The sequence below is a fragment of the Stigmatopora nigra genome, chromosome 13, assembly GCF_051989575.1.
Source record: "Stigmatopora nigra isolate UIUO_SnigA chromosome 13, RoL_Snig_1.1, whole genome shotgun sequence".
Lineage (NCBI taxonomy): Eukaryota > Metazoa > Chordata > Actinopteri > Syngnathiformes > Syngnathidae > Stigmatopora > Stigmatopora nigra.
In genome coordinates, this window is record NC_135520.1 from 6,443,340 (window position 1) to 6,458,555 (window position 15,216).

General features: G+C 36.5%; 2 protein-coding genes and 1 long non-coding RNA gene across 3 annotated transcripts; 1 reads left to right on the forward strand and 2 right to left on the reverse strand.

Annotated features, from left to right (window-relative positions):
- Positions 1–172: 172 nt before the first annotated feature.
- Positions 173–9,830, reverse strand: chrm5a (cholinergic receptor, muscarinic 5a). The gene is made up of 2 exons (XM_077730493.1): positions 9,393–9,830; positions 173–3,383 (listed from the first exon to the last, which is right to left on the reverse strand). The coding sequence occupies exon 2, from the start codon at positions 3,326–3,328 to the stop codon at positions 1,793–1,795; it is 1,536 nt and encodes a 511-aa protein (XP_077586619.1). The 5' UTR covers positions 3,329–3,383; positions 9,393–9,830; the 3' UTR covers positions 173–1,792.
- Positions 9,831–11,651: 1,821 nt separating this feature from the next.
- LOC144205922 (uncharacterized) lies at positions 11,652–12,701 on the forward strand. Its single transcript, XR_013328247.1, has 4 exons — positions 11,652–11,704; positions 12,336–12,395; positions 12,485–12,534; positions 12,662–12,701. It is a non-coding gene; the product is annotated as an uncharacterized LOC144205922 (long non-coding RNA).
- A 452-nt stretch (positions 12,702–13,153) lies between these two features.
- LOC144205919 (peptidyl-prolyl cis-trans isomerase FKBP3-like) lies at positions 13,154–14,851 on the reverse strand. The gene is made up of 5 exons (XM_077730515.1): positions 14,746–14,851; positions 14,454–14,554; positions 13,810–13,909; positions 13,422–13,728; positions 13,154–13,257 (listed from the first exon to the last, which is right to left on the reverse strand). Exons 1-4 carry the CDS (start codon positions 14,848–14,850, stop codon positions 13,717–13,719), a joined length of 318 nt encoding a protein of 105 aa, XP_077586641.1. The 5' UTR covers position 14,851; the 3' UTR covers positions 13,154–13,257; positions 13,422–13,716.
- Positions 14,852–15,216: the final 365 nt, after the last annotated feature.

Sequence of the window (15,216 nt, forward strand, 5' to 3'; positions counted from 1 at the left end):
TAAAAATACAACAACATAACTCTCCGCCCCTAAAAAAAAGGTTCAAAATAGAAAACACAACTATTTTAGCTTTCTTTTTACTTTACGTGACTAAAGTTGTGGTGCACTCATTTTAATTCCTGACTTCAGTCATTTAAAAAGAAATGTGTTGCCTTTGTCACAGTATAAAAACAAAACTTTCAGAAACCCTTACGGATATTGAGAAATATCAACTTTATGGTGATGACTATTTACAAAAGGCATGTCTGCACAGCAACATAAATATGGAGACGTTGAAGCATAAAGTGATAATCGTGTGGAGCAAAGCAGTTTATTTCCGCTAGCACAACTGCCTGTCCTTAAAAAAAAAATAAAAAATGAAAAATAGCATAGTAATAAGAAGCAAAAATACATATCAGACAAAAACAACTGCTTTCAAAACATCAGAGCTTTACCCTTTCCACCTATTTTTCTTTTCTTTTTTCAAATGTCTTTGTTAAAATAGGACCTGTGATATCTAAGGGGAAGAAAATAGAACCAAAAAAAACGATATATTTGCATAAAAAAGTCCCTTACTGAGCCTGTAAGGAGCCCTAACATTGTAGCACCACTAATTGCTCGATTGTAACAATTAGCATCATATTAGGGTTCCATTTATTCTTTAAGATGAGGCACCTGCTGTCCAATAATTTCACATTTTGTGGATTTCAATATTGAATTTTGGGTAATTGGGAAGGACTGAAAACATTTCATATAACATGATCCATCTGAAATACTACATAAATGTCAATTGTTTAACAATTAGAGCAGTATAGACATATTTTGAATAATATAACAACTTTTGATTATTTTTCAAATTATCTTTTAGTAACACAAACATATCGGATAAAGCAATATCTTTGATGAACAGAAATATGACCTCCAATTATATACAGTACATAGTTATTTAATTAGTGGCTGTTTTGCAATGGTTAATTTTCCACAAGGGGATAATGAGATAAAATAGTATGCATCACTAGGTTTTTTTTGTCTTTGTACTTTTTTTCCAAATCAAAGAAAAATTAATGAGATAAAATCTTGAAAGTTTTATGCCTTTTTTTAGATTTAGGTATAATAGGATTAGTGTGGTTTTAAAAGAATCCACAAAGACCAGTTTTCAGCCCAAAATGATGTCAGTAAATCCTTATTTGAATTCAAGGTGGACGGATTTGAGATGCTTAAAATGGAGGATTAAGATTAATTAAGTTTTTTTTTTTAAGGATTTGTTTCTACTTTAACATATTAGGAGCAATAAAAGCCAATGGTGTAATTTTTCTTCATTTTTATACTCCATGTAGCCATGGGATATTTAAGTATCTGACTAGTCTACCCACACTTTACTGTCATCTTTTAACCATTTGGCAAATTGGTTCTTTAGCAGCTAGGGAACGAGGCAAGATAATCATTTTTGAAAGCAGATGTTGACAGTGTTAAGATTAAATATGACACCCAAGACTCCCAGGCAACGTGGCCATGCATTTTATAAGCCTTAAAACATCAATAAATTCCCACCTCACAAATGTTCACTTTTTGGATTTCATCCCAAAACTGTTGCACTGTGCTTTAATAGACAGAAGCAATGACCATATTAAAGATAACAGTAGCAAAAATGAAACAATCCTGCTGTCCAGTTGGTAGTGCCAATGGTTTTGATTGGATGGCTCATGCATGATTGATTTATTCATATAAATGGACTTGCTACAATTTGACCCCAAGAATCTACACCCTTGGATTTGGTTCTGCATGGTCACATTTGTCAACTGTTTAAAATAGTTCAAGAAAGTTTCGAGCCAACAATGGGGTTTTGTCCGTACCAGTAGAGTTTCTCCTCAATCCGTTTTTTCTTCCATTGGCAGAGGAGAAGCATGCGGAAGGTTTTTTGGAAAGTCTTGTTGCAGAGAGCATAGCACATAGGGTTGACGGTACTATTGACGTAGCACAGCCAGTAGCCCAGATGCCACAGGGAGACGGGAATACAGTCCGAGCAGAAGGTAGAAATAAGCACCATGATGTTATATGGCGTCCAGGTCAGAATGAAGGCCAGCAGGATAGCGCTGAGGGTCTGAGCTGCCTTCCTCTCTTTGATCAGCACCATCCTCTTCCTCTTGGTCATGTGGTTCTTCAACGTGACGTCTTTGGATGCCGCAGAGGCGGCCTGAGTGCTCAAGGACTCCGCCGAAGAAAAGGCCATTTTGGCGTCACCATTTTTGCTCGGGTGTGGCGCAAGAGTGTCTTTGGATTTAAACTTGTACGACACACGTTTGCTACTCCTTTGAGAGTTACTTTGAGAGGGCGTTTGGTAAAAGTTTTCCTCGTCAAAGCTGCTGAGCTGCTCCGTTTCGTCTCCCGCCGGGCTCTTGGCGACCTCGCAAACCTGGTTCCCGAAAGACACTGACCTGTCTTCGTCTTCTGAGGACGGGTAACTGTTATAGGAGGTCATTTGCCCGGCTTTGGACCACTCCTCGTTGGTGGTGGAGGCGCCGGGTTGAGCAGGGTGGTTCCTGCATGAAGACGACCACGAGGCCTCGGCGCAATCCGGGGAGCCGGAGCGTAGTTTGCAGCGAAAACACGATCGGATAATCTGAGGCTTGGTTGCGTCTGGTTGCGCTGACTGGTTGGCTCCTTGAAGCTCTGCTAAATCCTTAGTCCTTTTTTCAGTTTCTTTATAAATCCGACAGTAGAGGATCGTCATGATTGACACGGGGATATAAAAAGCTGCAATGGCCGTTCCGAAGGTTATAATGGGCTCTGAGAAAAACTGAATCTGGCACTGTCTCTCTGGAACAGTTCTTTTCCCCACAAAGTATTGCCAGCATAGGATAGGTGGCGCCCACAAAACCAGTGACACCAACCAGGCCAAACCAATCATGACACCAGCCCGCCTTGGAGTACGTTTGGCTCTGTAGGTGAGAGGCCTAGTAATAGAAAAGTATCTGTCAAAACTGATTGCCAACAAGTTCATGACTGAGGCGTTACTGGCCACATAGTCCACAGCCAACCACAGGTCACATGACAGATTGCCTAAAGCCCAATAACCCATCAAAATGTAGGAAGTGTACAAGTTCATGGAGAACATGCCGATGATAAGGTCGGCTGCCGCCAGGCTGAGCAAGTAGTAATTGTTTACTGTCTTTAGTTGGCTGTTGACTTTAAAGGAAAGCATCACTAATATGTTCCCTACTATTGTGATCAGGCTGACAATGGCGGACACAGTCGCTATGGTAACCACCTCCCAAAGACTCTGTGTGACTAGTTGGCTGTTCATTGTACTACTATTTATTGTGGCATTTAGAGTATGAGCCGCATCCATGGTGCTGTGTTTAGTTGCAGCCCAATGTCATGTGACACTTTGAATTTGACATTTCCTGTGAGGAGGAGAAAAAAAAGATAGGTTATTTAAGGGGAAATTCCTTTTCTAGCCAACAGATGGCCTTAGTTTAAATAGCAGATGCTCGTATGACACATTTGGAATAGCAAAAAGTTTTGTGGCCTGTTAAAGGGAATTGGGTGTGGACGTTATGTTTCTTTCGGAAAATGCAAAGCTGAAATTGCAAATTGTTTTGGATTTTAATAACAGTGACATACTGGGTGTGGTTTTTTTTAAAAAAAAATTTAATAATTATCTTTGGAAATGTTCAAAAATACAGAGACTGGCTGAAGTAAGCTTTTTAACCAGCAGATAGCAGTCCTGAGCTTTTATAAATGTGCTCCAATGACTAATATATCATTATGAGCAGCAGTAGTACTTGGAATTAATAGTTTGTGCCCCTTCATGACTTACAAAAAGTCACTTTCCCCTTCATGTGCTGATTGAATTTGGGTACATGAATCTAAAATGACTTCAATTTAGCAGTAACATTCTTCCCCCCCCCACCCCCCCCAAAAAAAATGATGTTGGTGCATAGAGGCTAACCTTTCCTTCAAACCCTCCGGCTCTCACACATCTGCTACAAATGGGTCTCAAAACAGGATATTTTTAGTTAGCTCCTTGCTTTGCTTTTGATACAAGTACACTGTTAACTTCCAATCTGGAAATCCGATTTTAAAGGGAACACAAGCCCTATAATGAAATCCACAGAACATATCATTTATTAAAGTGTGCTGTGGAAACCCCTAACCATATTTGGGAGATGTTTTACAAAAGCACCCCCACTTGAAAAATGACTTCCTCATGCATCCATATTCATTTGACAGTTCCAGCAGCAGCCCAAGGCTCACACAAATAACATTCCCATCTCCAGGGGGGGTCCTCCAAAAAGAATTGGATTGGACCTCACCTTGTTGTACAACATTTCACATCACATCACTTCAATGTATTATCATTATGTTACAGTGACTTCTTTGCTTTATCTTAGACTTTTTTTTCAGGGCAGGAATGACTTTACCTTCATATCATGTTTGATTGTTACTGTCTAAAGACTTTTACTTTTGTTTATTGTTGTGGTTTGTAATCATTTAGAACATAAACATAGTTTTTAACCTCAAATCCACATCCAGTTGTTTAAAACTTTAGCTGACATTGTGATGAATCTGTCAACTTTAATCTGAATACATTTTTTATACAGATTTTGAGAGAAAAAGTACTAAAATGATGATCTAAGGCCACAAAATATCTTCCTTTGGCCAAATGGCGAAAAAAATACAGTTTTAATGGACCATTTATTACTTTTTTCCTATACATCGTTGTTTGATAGAAGGCACTTTTCATGTTTGAGGTGCCACAAAAGTATAACCATTAGTGTCCAAATCAATGCTTTGCAGGAAATATTTTCACACAAAGCTTTTCCTCCATCATCGGACTTCAAAACCTGCCAATTATTTAAAAAGGGACTAAGGTAGTAACAAACTAGGGTATTTTTTCTATTGATAAATGTGACTTATCTTTTATTTCACAGTGCACCTGTCTGTACAATACTTTAAAAGATCACTCAGAAAGCCCAAAAATTGGTTGGCACTTGAAGTAGTCTTTTGAGAATATGTCTAATATGTGTGAGCTAGTTTAATAATGCAAAATCGTTCTTTTCTGATTGCCTGGTAAATTACTGTTAAAAAAATGCAAACTGTTGTTGCTGCCATATTTTCCATTAATTTGTAGTGTCCCTTAGTGTCATGTCTGTGGTTCTGCAACAAATTCATATTATGTCGGATTTAAAAAAAAAAACTCCAATCTGGTTGCAGTAGCAGGATGACAAGTAAAAAAACATCCCATTATCTTGATAAAAATACACTCTTGAAAAATAATGCCTTCTAATAATCACACTCAAATGCATTAATAATGCCACTACCCACTTTTTTTATATTTTACTGAATTAAATGCATATAATCCCACCCAGTGGTTCCAAAAAAAAAATATATATATATATATATAAATATATATTATGTATTGCAATCCAATCTGTAGTAATTGCATACGGGGGAGTTCAATTAGCTTTAGTACTAATAACTCCTATAAAATGGATTGTTTTAGTGCGGATCCATGTTGTTTTATGTAACTGATATCATTTTCTAAATGAATTTGCTTCATGAAGTCAGTGGAAAGCAAAGATCAGAGTGATGGAAGTGAGTTTGCATGGAAGTCAGGAGATGCACGTGGGCGTGACATGATTAGGCGCACGCTTTTAGTGCCAGTTTAGATACATGCCGTGTCACCATTCAAGCTGCCATCTGTAATCATCGTGCCATTCGCCACATATAGTGCCAACTATCCACTTGTACAATTCAAATTCATTCGTTTGATTTCAGTCAAAGAGGCGCCAGTGAGTTCCTGCCACGAAAAAGCAGCTGCCCATGCATTTCATGACTTAGTTTGACATCATTCTGTGGACTGTGATGTCTTACATTGCCTTGTGAATGAGAGTTTGACAGCAGTGGTCCCCAAACTTTTCCAGAAGGGGCCGCATTGGGTGCAAGTTTTTGTTCCAATCGGTAAGAGGAAACCTTTCCACCTATTGGGTGTGCTAGAAGTGCAATTAGTGGATTGCAGTCTATTTTTCAGCAGAAACTTCATTGGTTAAACTGTTTGTGTTAGATCGGTTGGAACAAAAACTTGCGCCCATAGCGGCCCTTGAAGACCGGTTTGGAGACCTGGAGGAATGGTCATATTTTTGAGAGGGGATTGTTTTTATTGGCTCAGAAACCAAGAACAAACATACATCAAAATAACACTAGTAAAATGAAGATGAAACAGATATTAGATAGCATAAGGTTTTCAGGTAATTAGAGACAATATATTAACAACACAGGCAGTTGGTGGACATAGAAGAACAAATACATAAGTCGTATTTGAGGATTAGTTGCAGGCTCAGCCAAACTATAAAAATAGTGCGACTTATAGTCCAGAAAATACGGTCAGGTTTCAGTTTTATGTCATTTCTATTCACATTTTAACCCTCAGTTAAAATAGATTGGACGTTTATGGCTTTCAATGACAGCCAATGAGTTCATCAATTTTTTTGGCTATTCATTTTTATTATGAGCAGATTTAATATAAACTCATCTCTCATTGGCCATCAATGCTTACGTTGTAATACAAAGATTTCATTTCCAAAATAACTTTAATCCTAATTCTGATACTACTTTTTTTTTCTATTCCACTAATCCAGTATTCTAGGTCTGGTTGTCTGATGTCAAGTCTGATCTTCACATTAACGGAAAATCAGTGCATATATTCAGATTACGAACTAGCGACGAACCATCAGTCTCACCCACGCAAAAAGAACACGATTCATCCTCATGACATGCTGCGAGTAACTTAAATATTGCATTATCCACACATGCATAAGCAATGGCAAACTTTCCTTCAAAGTCAAACCCAAGTCATGAAATTCTGCTTCTCCAGGGGTCATCTCATCATTGTCCCCCAAGCTCAGTTGTTGTGTTTCATAACCTTTTCCACACCCGGGCCGCAGCAAAACAAATGAGAGCTCTAATCGCATATGTTTGGCATTTGTGCAAGGAAGGTCAGAAGATGAGAGACAGAGATGAAAAGATTAAAATGGGCTGATTCGTGCATGCGTGCGTGCGTGTGGGACACGCAAAGAAGCCCGGAGCTATTTGGCACAATGGTTACTGCGTCCTGCAGCCAGCCAGCCCACTGACCCATGGTAATACTTGTGCCCACTGTAGTATGTGACAATGTAGAACACCACCTGAGAAATGCATTCTGTGCACTGGAGGAGAAGGACTCTAAATCATAGATGTTTGTACAAAGGAGCACACACACTCATTTGAAATTCACGTACTGTATTCCACCCCGCTCTCTCAAAAGAAGCTCTGGCATTTAATTACTGTCTTTTTTTGGACTATAAGTCGCACCAGCCAAAGAAAATGCAAAAGACAAAGAAAAATAGGATGTCGTTCGCATTGGAGAATGATTTGCATTTTTGGCAGGGCATGTTCTTATTTTTCAGAAACCAAGAACAAATAGGGTATAGTACCCATAATAAGATGGAGAATAATTGGCTGATCTGTTTACATAATAGTGTTTCAGATAACATGCAATCAGTGGTCAAATAAGTGTATGTGTGTATATATATATATGTGTGTATATATGTGTATAAGTGTGTATATATGTATGCATATATCTGTGTGTGTGTATATATATATATATGTATGTATATAGATATGTATGTGTATATATATGTGTATATATATATATATATGTGGGTAAATGTATGTATGTATGTGTATATGTATGTATATGAGTGTATGTATATATATATATATGTGTGTATATGTATGTATGTGTATAATATATATGTATGTATATGTGTATAATATATATGTATGTTTATGTCTATAATATATATGTATGTTTATGTCTATAATATATATGTATGTTTATGTCTATAATATATATGTATGTTTATGTGTGTGTATATATATATATAGCGCTGCTGACAACTCCTGTATTACACTTCGTAAAAACTTTTTGTGTTCAAGCATTAGCTTTACCAGACTAAAGACAATACGTGTGCAGCCTTTCCTGATATAAGACCCCCATTTGTCATCTTCTCACTTTTTCCATATACATTTAGTTTAACAGAACATTCCCAATGGGAAGAAAAGTTTGAAGCCCAATTTTAGAAAGACTCGTTAAATGATGGTTGCATACTGTGCAGTGAGTTGAGTTTAAAACATTTGACTATCTTGCAAAACTCGAGTCACTCGTAGCGAATGTTATTTATGATTTATGAGTGCAGTCTTTGATGCAACCAAGAGATCATCTTATCAGTTCATCTCGCCTATTTTACCTCTTTTGAATTATTATAATGAAACACCTGCAGCCACGTTATAGTCTGCTTTTCACCTATTTCAAACCATTGCATTTGTCTCATTAAATCATCGCTCAGCTTGCATCTAACAACACTATTTCTCTACTTTACTTTTCTGTTGACTCAGGTCTGCATTTACAAGATAATAATGGGCAGATCTTTGCCCGGGTTGCTGCCTCCAGTAATAGATGGAAAATAATCCACAATGCATGTGGACACAGCATCAGCAAACGCTGGAGGAAATATTTTAATATGTAACATTCACTTGATTCATACATCGAATGAAAGCTTTTATTAATGTACCGTTATAGAAAGAACAATGTTCTCTTACTCACTTTCTAAATATGAGTCGGTGAGTGTACGTCTGGCCGTGTTTTTGCCTCTAGCTCTTCTGTTCCTGCCCCACAACATACATAAATGATTGGCCTCACTACTTTCATATCATTTTTTTTCCTTTAGATGGCAGAAGTCGAGCATGTTAACTCTTTATGCCTATTTAATCTCTTCTCTAACACCTTTTTGTCACTCCTCCTCAAGGTTAATGCATGTTTTCAGGGATTTAAAAACAATAGAAATGCATGATAGGAATAAAAAGTCCATTTTTTTTCTTTAAATATCATCTCAAATGATCCATGAAGGCTGAACAGACTTCTAATCAGGCGTCATTGCTTAATCCTTATTTGTTTTGTCATTTACACAAAAAAGAGGAGGAGGAAAAAGGGTTTTTTTTTGCGCTAGTCTTTGAAATCAATCATTTAATATCATGAGGCACATTTGTGCAAAAGAAATTGACTTTAAAATTGGCGTCATAATCCATTGCACTTTGTTTTCTTATGAAAAAAGAGGCTCCTAAAGATGACACAGACAAGCACGCATACCTTTCCTTCAGCATTCAATGAAGTAAAAAGAGTACATTATTAATTAATGCTTCTGAAACCTCTCAGACATGCACTTCTGTTGCTATTTCCTGTCAAATCCAGGTCAAAGCCTTTGAGCAGTCATGAAGAAGTGCATTATTAATCACTTCCGAGTTGCCCGAGACGATGACACACACAGAGATTTCAACACTCCCAAAAAAAAGACCAAAAAAAAAATACTCACTGAGGGCAGAGTGTAAGAATTAATCCCTTGTTTTGCCCCGCAAGTCTTTTGGTGGGTCAAGTGTGTCTCCGTGGATCAAAACATGGACACAGAGCTTGACAAAATCCTGCTGACTCCACAGAAATAAATGAACGGCAAGGATGGGAAGACCGTGGAATTCTCCACGATGTTCCTTGACTTCCAACCAGAAGGAGTGAAGGTAAGTTGTATTCAATGAAAAGTCAAAGAGGAACTTTTCCCACATACAGGCTGCTGCTCTTTCTTCATCTTCCTCCTTTTTTCTTCTTCTCCTTTTACTTCTGCTGCTGAGGAGGAGGATAAGGATGGAGTTGCGTGTGACTGAGGGATACGAAAGAGAGCGCAGTCTTGCTCGCCGGCGGGAGGTAGAATTCCCACAGGGACCACTGCTTCATCATGGTTCGGGACAGCGAGCATGTAGTAAACTCTCAACCACACTGGGTGAGAGTAAAAGGAGGTGGTGGATGGAGAGATGGAGGGAGAGAGGGAGGGAGGGAAGGAGTAAGGGAGGGTGGGGTTGTTTCTGGTCAAAGAAGACATGTATCACCTAATATTTTTGATGCTACTTCAATATGTAGGAATATAGTATAGGCTAACTCAATGTTTCTCAACCATATCAGGAAATTACCTGCAAAGAAGTAATATTCTGGGAGAAATATTCTAATATTAGGAGATTCAAATTGAAATATGAAGAAAGATAAGTTGGAATTGAAATATTAGAAGGTTGAAATGTTATGAGAAGGATGTTGTGGTGTTGATTATTTTTGATAAGCTTGTAATATGAGAGAGAAGGGGAACTTTTGGCAATGTGATTTTAAGAGTTTGAGAGAAAAGGTTAGTAAATTATGAGAACAAAATCGGTTTGTTATTTGGTTTTATGTCACGTGAACTAGGAGTTGTTTGGGGTATGTGGATTTCAATTTTTATTGACTAATATTAGGTGTGGAAAATTAGATATTGGAGTATTTTTGTGTTTCTTTGATTGATTGATTGACTCTTATGAATATGGGTGACAGAGTTTTGAATTTGAAAGCACATTTTGCCAAATTGAGGACTATAGTAAGCGTTAAAAAATGGGAGAAGTAAAAGTCCCCAGAAGAAGGTTTGAGCAAAATGTAAAATGTCATTTGCCACTTTGGTGTTTCTGTCAGTGCGGCACAAAAAGTCAGGAGGCGTCAGGGGAGACCTGCTTATCTCCTTACGTGGTGTTTGAACACGATGGAGGCCGAGGTGGTGCGCCGACGCCTGGACCGTAAAGCACTGCCTTTGTTCTCACATGGGAGAGCACTGACATGGCCGCGGCAGATAAGAAGACGACAGGACTGACAGATGTTTTGTGTGAGCGCGTGTGCTAACCAGGGAATTAATTATTTCAGCTGCACTGGCTGGATCCGAAGCCCCTGTATATTTTAATCCGGATGATGGGTGCTGAATTCTCACATATGAGCCAGGCGGGCACCTGTTTAAGGTCAGTGTAAAATTATAGATTTTAACTCTCAAATGTGTGGATATTCCCTAATCCAATGTATGTAAAGTATCAATAAATTGTTTTATAAATGTTCAAATGTTCATCTATCTATCTATATAAATAAATAAATCAATATGTGTATATATATATATATATATATATATATATATATATATATATATATATATATATATATATATATATATATATATATATATATATATATATATATATATATATATATATATATATATATATATATATATATATATATATATATATATATATATATATATATATATATATATATATATATATATATATATATATATATATATATATATATATATATATATATATATATATATATATATATATATATATATATATATATATATATATATATATATATATATATATATATATATATATATATATATATATATATATATATATATATATATATATATATATATATATATATATATATATATATATATATATATATATATATATATATATTTAATGTATGAATGAACTATAGCATCTCTGAGTTGAAAAGTGCGTTCATTGTAGTTTCCACGCTGTTTTATAGCATCAAGACTACAAAAATGGCGACTAATCTACGTCATCTTCAAAACATTAAGTAGAGAAAACAAACCACCTCATAAATTGCGGTAAGCAAACCACCATATTTTCCACATTCAATATGGCGGGACAATGTGGGCGTGGTTATTATTGACGCACGTGCGTAAATGAAGCACATGCGCAGTGTTCTCCCCTTTCGAACGGCGTTTTTTATGATGATGGCGTCTAGCACGCCGAGGTAAGGCGTCGTAGAGCAATTTACTGGCCTAAATCCTTTTTGATCTCGCTACCGGGAGATTTTTTAGGAACCAATTGAGCCAATACCGCCAACAAATCGTTTAGTTTAATGCCAGGTTGCACACACCGTCGACAATTTAAGTTTGGACCGGCTGTGCCATATTTGACTAGCTATGTTAGCATTAGCGTCACTAACGCTACCCATTTGACTTCTCTTCATTCTTGAGTCATGTAGTCGTGTCTTTTTAATTTAATCAAACAAAGCCGAGACATCAACGGGAGAGTTTGTTGGTTCAAGGCTCTCTCAAAAATGACATCTAGAGGCATGATTTAGTTCCTGGTATGTTGTATGTAATGATAGTTTTCACTGCTAGTGCTAAACACCCCTTTCCAATCTGTAACTGTTCTGTTTTCACCAAAAAATAATTCATGCACAAATTGTTTAGCCACCTTTCTCCTAGCTGTTAACATCACTGTTTAATTGCCTTGTCTGGAAAAGGGAAAATAGCACACCACTTATTTTCATTCTTTATGTTGATCGTTTATTAAATTCTTTGTAAGATTTCACTTTCCTATAATAATTCTTTGGCAACTCCCTAATAGAATGGTTAAATCGAATTTTCCTTGTTTAGTATCAAGATGCAGCTCTTCCACCCTTGAGGATACATGTAAGGAGACTGGGCCAGAACAAGGTAAAACTTTTTTTTTTTTTAACTAAGTCATTTGTTGAATATCCAGTCTCTTTATATGATAATTTGTGCTTCTTTTTTGCTCTCATCAGGCCCACAGACCAGACTGGATCATCTCTGAACTCTGCAAGTCTTCTGAGAGGTTAGTTTATTGTAAAATAACCAAGTATTAATCCCAAGTAAAAGTTTATGTGAGAAATCTGATTTATTCTATTTTCATGGTGAGGTTTCACTGACTAATGTTGCAATTGTTTTTTCCCCCCTTATAGATAAATGTCCAGTTTTCTGGCTCATGGTGACAAAGTGAGGTAAGATTTTTATTTTTTAAACTTCATTTATTGCTGCCTCATGGAAGGTTTGAACAGCAATTGTCTTTTTGAAAACACTTGGAGAAAAAAGACCATAAGACCTTTCCGGTCTTTTTTTTCCTTTTATTTTTGTGCTGTTTTTTTCTAAAAAAAAATAAAAATTTTGCCTAAGTGTTTTGTATTTTTTTATTTGAAAAAAAATATTCTAAGTGTTTTTTTTTCCCTAAAAAATTCTGCCAAAGTATAGGGCTGTTTCATTTTTTGAAAATTTTATTCTAAGTGTTTTGTACAATTTTTTTTTTTTTTTTAATTGTCTGCAGGTGGAGAAGTTTGACCACATCAATTCTTCAATGTGATACCAACTCCTAATTGTGCAAATGTTTTCCTGTTAATAAAATCCATGACAATGTAACTTGTGTGCTTTTGCTAAATAAATGAAAAATATGACATTAATACATTTCAAGAATCTTTATTTTTCCACAAAAATTGAAGCATCCAAAATAAGTCTGCAGAGGTCATCAAGCAGTGCACACAGCCATCAGTAAATGGGTAGTAATCTGGAAGAAAAAAGAAAGTCAGCACCAAGTCCAACATTTTTTTTTTTTTTTTTAAAGACTATGGGTTAAGTTTTAAAAAAAATTGACAATTTGGTCAGCCAGCAAATATTCAGCCCACTGCAAAAGACAAGCAACATGAGGGGGAATGGAAATATTAAACATACCACTGATGACTTTGAAGATCCATTTGCTTCTTTTTGACTGCTGCAGAGGCAGAGAGACTCAAAAATAAGTGTCTCTACAACAGGAATCTCCAACTAGTTCTTAAGAGCCCCTATCCAGTCTATTTTCCATGTCTTCCAACACCAAAATCAAATGATCCTGATCAAGTTTGTGGATGAGTTGATCATTTGATTCAGATGTGGTTGGAGATGAAAAACATACTGGACAGAGGTCCACAAGGACCAGAGTTGGAGACCCCTGCTCTATAAAGACAAGCACCAGTGAGGGGATGATGTGTCAAGGTCCACCCTGAAAAAAACAAGATACAAAATGAGTAGATTTAGTACACATGACATGACAATAAAATAACCTGAAACTCTTGGGTCATACCTCATCCACAACTTGTGCGTTGACTTCTTTAGTTTTCTCATGGATTTCTTTAGCTTTCACCAGCTTTTTCACCTCTTCCACCATCTCCTTGGCTTTAAACCTTTACAAAACATCAATGTGATTAGTTATTTGACCATTCTTATGCACAAATAAACCATATTTCCCATGTTTTTTTCTTCCTGGATGTTTTTCAGTCAATCATTTCAAATCCATTAAATATTTTTAAATAAATATCCCAAATAGTCAACATTGCTTCCATTTTCTCTTACAGAGGAAAATGGTGATTTTACCATGTTTAAACTTAAGTCAAAAATGACCCCTGGGTTATTATTGAATGAATTTCTCACTTAAGCTTTGTCAAAACGACATTTAAAACTAAAAAGAAAAAGGTGCATGCCGAGGGTAAAGGTATACTCATACAAGTGTATCGTTTATTCCTTAAACCTCCACTGGAGGGCACTTGTGTGGGTGTTAGTTAACCAGACGGGTGTCTTGCTACTAAAAATCAACATCAAACCAGTAAAATGCAAACATATCTTAATTTAAAAAAAGCTAATGGAGCAAACCCTTGAAATACCCAACACTGATAACTAATGATTAAACGGACAGAGAAAGTAGAAACTAGTATTTTAAAAATGACTCACTTAGCTGACAAACAGCTGGTTATGGCGTCGACAAGATGCTCCTTTTTGGACGTTTTGGCCACATTCTTGATGTTTTCCAACAATCTGCGTTCGTTGAGGATCTGAAAGACACAAGAAAGTGAATTCTTATTAAACATAAAGAGCTATAGGTAGCGCAATGTAGCCAATTTGTTTGCAAACATTTTCGGTTTCCAAACGCATGGGGCTGCATCACGCCAACGAAGCATGCTCCCGTCAAAAAGCACTCTTAAAATGAGACTTAGGGCTTCAACATCCCCAAATGACAACGTACCAAATGCACTACATTGTGCTGTAAGAAGTTAATCGGGTCTTTCTTCGGTAAAACGCCACTTCTGAGCTGCACAGCATGCCACGGCCAAACAATCTTCCACCTCATCCACCATTTTGAATAATGGCGGCTAATTGAACTCTGACCTCGGACACGCCTCTTAAAAAGACACACACACTCAAAATACATTGTATTCACAATAACGTGCATTAGACTAATACACGTTATTATGAAAACAATGTAGTATATTTTGTGTTTATTTTTGTGCATTTTACATGCATGCCTTCAGTATTGCTATATCTGAATCAATCTAACCCTCAATAACTATTTTATGGCTATAAAAAACAAAACATATACAGTGTATGTATGTGTGCAAAACTCTGATATACTTCAATTGGTGTGTTTGTATAACACTATGACACATTGACAAGGTCACAGGATTAGCAGATTTGTCGTGATAACCTCACTCATATT